This window comes from Bison bison, unplaced genomic scaffold (genome assembly GCF_000754665.1).
Source record: "Bison bison bison isolate TAMUID 2011002044 unplaced genomic scaffold, Bison_UMD1.0 scf7180017849807, whole genome shotgun sequence".
NCBI classification, from domain to species: Eukaryota; Metazoa; Chordata; class Mammalia; order Artiodactyla; family Bovidae; genus Bison; species Bison bison.
The window spans coordinates 3,503-8,978 of record NW_011480380.1 but is presented as its reverse complement, the minus strand read 5'-3'; the positions used below and the strand labels follow the sequence as shown (position 1 = coordinate 8,978).

Genomic DNA, 5,476 nt, shown 5'->3' with positions numbered 1-5,476 from the left:
CAGGAGAAGGGGAGCAGAGGATGGTGGATGGCATCACCGACTCAATGCACAGAAGTTTGGGTGAACTCCGGGAGTTGGTGATGGATAGGGAGGCCTGGTGTGCTGCAATTGACGGGGTCACAAAGAGTCAGAAACGATTGAGAGACTGAACTGAACTGACTGATGAAAACCTACAAGACCTTCTAGAACTAACACCAAAACCCAGTCAAAACATAAAATGTTGGCAAAACATAAATGTTGCAAGATATGGAGAAAGTGGAGCTCTTGGCCACTGTGGGTGGGAATGTAAAATAGTGCAGTCAAGTGGAAAACAGAATGGAAGTCCCTCAAAAAATTAAACATAGATCTACCATATAATCCACCACCTCTGGGGTTATGACTGAAAGAACTGAAAGCATGGTCTTGAGGAGGAACCTGTCCACCTGGGTTCACAGCAGCACGTTCACGACAGCCAAGAACTGGAAGCAGCCTGAGTGTCCATCAACAGATGAGGGACGAACGCATGATGGTCCATTCATACAACAGGCGAGTATTCAGTCTTAAAAAGGAAGGAGATTCTAAGACAGGCTCCAGCATGGGTAAGCTTTGAGGACCTGGTGCTCAGCGATGTGCACAAGTCACGGGAGGACAGACCCTACAGGACTCGCTCACACAGGGACCCAGAGGAGTTGGGTTCTTGGGAAACAGGAGGTGGTGGGCGGGGGCGGGGACTCAGTGTTCATGGGGACAGTGCTGCAGCCTCACAGGATGAAGAGTCACATGGAGGGTGGTGTGAGGCTGCACAACACTGAGTGCACTTCATACTGGTGAGCTGCACACTTCAGTCCAGTCCAGCTCAGTTCAGTTCAGTCGCTCAGTCGTGTCCAACTCTCTGCGACCCCATGAATCGCAGCACACCAGGCTTTCCTGTCCATCACCAACTCCCGGAGTTCACTCAGACTCACGTCCATCTCATCCTCTGTCGTCTCCTTCTTCCCCTGCCCCCAATCCCTCCTAGCATCAGGGTCTTTTCCAATGAGTCAACTCTTCTCATGAGGTGGCCAAAGTATTGGAGTTTCAGCTTCAGCATCATTCCTTCCAAAGAACACCCAGGGCTGATCTCCTTTAGGATGGACGGGTTGGATCTTTGGATCCTTGCAGTCCAAGGGACTCTCGAGAGTCTTCTCCAACACCACAGTTCAAAAGCATCAATTCTTCGGCGCTCATCTTTCTTCACAGACCAACTCTCATATCCCTACATGACCACTGGAAAAACCATAGCCTTGACTAGACGGACCTTTGTTGGCAAAGTAATATCTCTGCTTTTAGCTGTGCACTTAAAACTGGTTAAAATGGTAAACTTTTCATTATGCATATTTTCACCATCGTACAACAGGTAAGAATCTCTGCCTTTACCCATTTTCCCAAGAGATACGTTCAGACTCTCACACAGGCTGGCTTCCTGGAGCCTCCAGCCTGGACACCGATGAAATCCTCACGCGTGCCCTGGCACACTTTCATGCTCACAAGTCACCCTCACACTTCCCCTTAAGGGGAGACGCAGTGATGCGGCCATGCCGCACACTGCTCCTCACATCAGCTCCGCCTGCAGCCCCCGACCCCCCACCCTGGGCCCCCGCCTGCTCCCACTTTGACCAGGCTTGCCTGGACTGAACAGGTGGCTCCCTCAGCTGGCTGTGGTGATGACGGTGGTGACCAGACGACCACCCTCTTCGAGGAGAACTGGGCTTGGAAGCTGGATGAGAAAGGTGGCATCTCGGGCACATCCATCATGTTCCTGGGAGTCAGACAAGGAGCTATGCCCGTGGAGAAGGAGTGTGAGAGCAGGCAGCCAGGGGCGGGGGCTGAGTGACCAGGCTTGAGGCAGCAGATGGCCTGGCCCCCTGCACGGCCTCGCCCTGAGCCCCCCGAGGCTGGGCCGGCTTCCCGGCAGCCCTTCCTCTGCCCCATTCCCGAACCGACTCTCAGGGGCTCCGGGCCAGCCTGAGCATGGAGCATCCTGACAAAGGAAAAGCCCCAGAGCTGTTTCCATCCTCACGACCGGTGACCCGATCCCTCGGGTTTCTCTGTTGCTTCTGGAAATTCCACGCCTGCGGTCAGGGCTCAGGTCTGGGTGAGACCCAGGGTCAGGCAGCCCTCCAGGCGGCACAGCACCGCCCCCGTGTGGCCAACTGGCACTGAGACCAGTCAGGTGTGGCCCTGGAGGGAAGGCCCTGGAGGGAAGGGGTCCCCGTCTTCCTGTGTGCATGCCTGGGCGGAGCTTGGAGACAGCCTTTAACCCACCTGCCTCTCCCGTGGCAGCCGCAATCCCAGCCCACACACCCCTACCTGTACATGCAGTGGTACAAACCCGAGAGTCCACTGAGAGGGTCCGTGCAGTGCATATACACCAGACCACCCCACCTGTGCGCCTGAACTGTGTGCACCCCTACTACCCGCCTGTGTGTCTCCACCACCTGCTTGTGTACCTGCACCAACTGTGTACTGGGCCACCTGAGTACATCTGTATCACATCAGACCTCTTTGCAATTCTGCAACTTCCCTCTCCCTCACTTCCCTGAATCAGGGGACATCCCCAATCACATGTGCACAGGTTCCTGCCTGCAGCCGACCTGCACTGAGCAGATGACTCAATGTCTGCTCTGTCTGGGCACAGGCCTCAGGGATCTCCAGAAATTAAAGGCAGTCCGTGCACTGGGCAGGTTCCTCAGTGAAGCTGGGAATTGCTGCCACCCCAGACCAGCTTCAGAGATCCCCGATCCTGGGGTCCAGGGGGAATCCAGGGCCTAAGGTACTGCAGGGGTGGGGGCAGGGAGGACAGAGAAGCCAACATGAGAATGGATGAGGGGCCCACGTCACAGGGGCCCGAAGTGCAAATGCGGGATGCCTGCCCTCGCTCCAAGCTTGCAGTCTGTGCAGGCCAGAGCTCACGGGACAAACAAGCATGGCACCTCCCAGGGGAGAGGGACCATGCTGTCCACACTTCCATCCACTGGAGACCAATTATCCACACCTGGGGACCCTCAGGGGAAGTGGGCGCACTGTCTACACCTCCATCCACTGGGGAACCTCCAGGTGAGGAAGGGTCCACTGTCTACACCTCTGTCTACTGGGGAACCTCCAAGGGAAGTGGGCCCACTGTCTACACCTCCGTCTACTGGGGAACCTCCAGAGGGGAAGTGGGCGCACTGTCTACACCTCCATCTACTGGGGAATCACCAGGGGAGGAGGGGCCCACTGTCTACGCTTCCATCTACTGGGGAACCTCCAGGGGAAGTGGGCGCACTGTCTACACCTCCATCCACTGGGGAACCTCCAGGTGAGGAAGGGTCCACTGTCTACACCTCTGTCTACTGGGGAACCTCCAAGGGAAGTGGGCCCACTGTCTACACCTCCGTCTACTGGGGAACCTCCAGAGGGGAAGTGGGTCACACTGTCTACACCTCCGTCTACTGGGAGACAGGGAGATAGACTAGAGGCAGTTTTGGCTGAGGCAGTGGGTACCAGGTACAAGATGAGTCCAGCTGCACACCCAGACGTCCCAGGCCTCAAGTCAGGAATTTGAGTTCCAACCTCTGGAGTCCAACTTGTAATCGTGGGCTGGTGTCTTCAGAAGTATTTCGAAGTGCAGAGATCCATGAAGGGTAAAGGCGTGGAATCCTCAGAGAACCCCTTGGACCTTCGTCCATGAGCTCACAAGGCCAGTCGGAGCCCCATAGATTCTTTATCTCAACCCCAAGTACTGTGTTCAATGACGTTCCTCGTAATCACACTGCAGATAAAATCCACAGTCCCCCAGGCTCCGATCTCCTACCAGCACAGGTCCCCCAAAATGGACCCCCAGTTTCTGGCACCCCAGATCCATTTATGGGTCACTGACACCGCCCAGAGGCCCACCCTGAATCCTGGTTTAGGGAGGCACATTTTAAAGGGGGCGGGCACAGGAGCCCGAGGCGAGTCTGGGGGCAGCGCAGGGAGCCTGGGCCGGCTGGGCACCAAGTGTACGGGAAAGGGCTGGTGCACCCCCTGCACACCTTCACGCGTGACAAACTCTGATCAAGCCCATCAGAGGGCAGAGGCACATCATTAGTAAGTGGAAGAAAAACCACTCCTTTCCAAATCAAATTTGGATCTGTATTTCCAAAGAAGTTTTACCAAATGTAAAGCAACTCCTGTCACAGAGGATGGACAAATCTTGGGATTCCCATGACCAGGGCCAGGGGACACCCCAGGCTGCCAGACCCCTTGGAGCTCCAGGTGAGCGCAGCTGAGACGGACAGGCACAAGGATCCGTGTGCTTTATTGCTTACGATGCATGTTCAAGTGAATACAGTAAACCCCCTTTAAAAAGTAAGGCACATGAGTGGCCTTCTGTGCAAGTTCCATATTATTTAAAGTTCCTATTGGCTAATAAAGTATTTCTACTCTAGAACTAGAGCTATCTGAAAAAGCACATGATAAGTTTTTTGCAAGCAGAATACCTGAAACATTATTACATGTTACCTCATGGCACAATTAACAGCCTCGTATCAAATGTCTGTATCTGAGGAAAGATAGAACTATTGTTACAACTAGGAAACGTTAACCAGCTTATCCACATATATACAGTTGGGTCCCCAAATAGTAGTTATACAAAATCTAAAGAAAGAACTGTATCTAACTACGTTGGTGCTTGTTTCATTAAAGGTACGAGATTTGGCATTTTCAGTCTTTTTTCCCATAAGTCATGCTGGTATTTGCAGAAAGGCAGGGTCATACGATGCTGAAGACCATGGACAGATACTGTTCATATGACACTTGGATCCAGCCGTCCTGGTCTGTATCGTAGCGTCTGAATATATCTGTCAACCTCTGAGGAGAAACAGCAGGTATTTAGACCTGACACTCACCAACAGAAGGAACACAATGTACTGGTAAACAGACATTCAGGAACCCAATTTCAGAAGAGTCCCTGTCTCCACGTCCCACACCCCCAGCGCAGGGACGCAGGGCAGGTGTCCCTGACCACCCACAGGGCAGGCCGGTCCGCTCACAAGATGGGGGATCAGGCAGGACAACGGACGACGGGGGGAGCCCAGTGTGTGGGCCACAGCCCTGGGTCCTGGCAGGGCCTCTGGCCCCAGAACAAGGTTTCCCCACAGTGGGTGATGTGCCCGGGTCCTCCTTTGCCATCATAAGACCGTTCTCCCGGGGCCTTCCCTGAAGGCTCACCCCTGTTCTGGTGACAGGCTGCTCAGAACGAAGGGAAACCAACCCCCAGTGCGGCCCCCCGGGGGAGGCCTGGCTGTAGAGCCAGAAGGGCGGGGTCTCCTGTGCAGCCCAAGCCCTTGCCTTGATGCCCCAAGAAGGGTGGGGTCTCCTGTGCCAGCCCAGGCCCTCGCCTTGATGCCCACCCTCCCCATCTCCTCCTGGCTGACCAGCCCCCAGGGCTCCCCCTCAGTCTGTTCACAAGTCTAGCCACTGGACAACAGAGACT

General features: G+C 54.8%; 1 protein-coding gene across 1 annotated transcript in view; it reads right to left on the bottom strand.

Annotated features, from left to right (window-relative positions):
• Window positions 1–4,112: 4,112 nt before the first annotated feature.
• The window catches only part of LOC104994304 (programmed cell death protein 6-like), a 4,836-nt gene continuing 3,472 nt past the window's right edge, over window positions 4,113–5,476 (bottom strand). Inside the window, exon 2 of the mRNA XM_010847819.1 lies at window positions 4,113–4,851. Coding sequence (XP_010846121.1) covers window positions 4,753–4,851 — 99 coding nt within the window. The 3' untranslated portion in view covers window positions 4,113–4,752. The remainder of the gene's footprint in view (window positions 4,852–5,476) is intronic.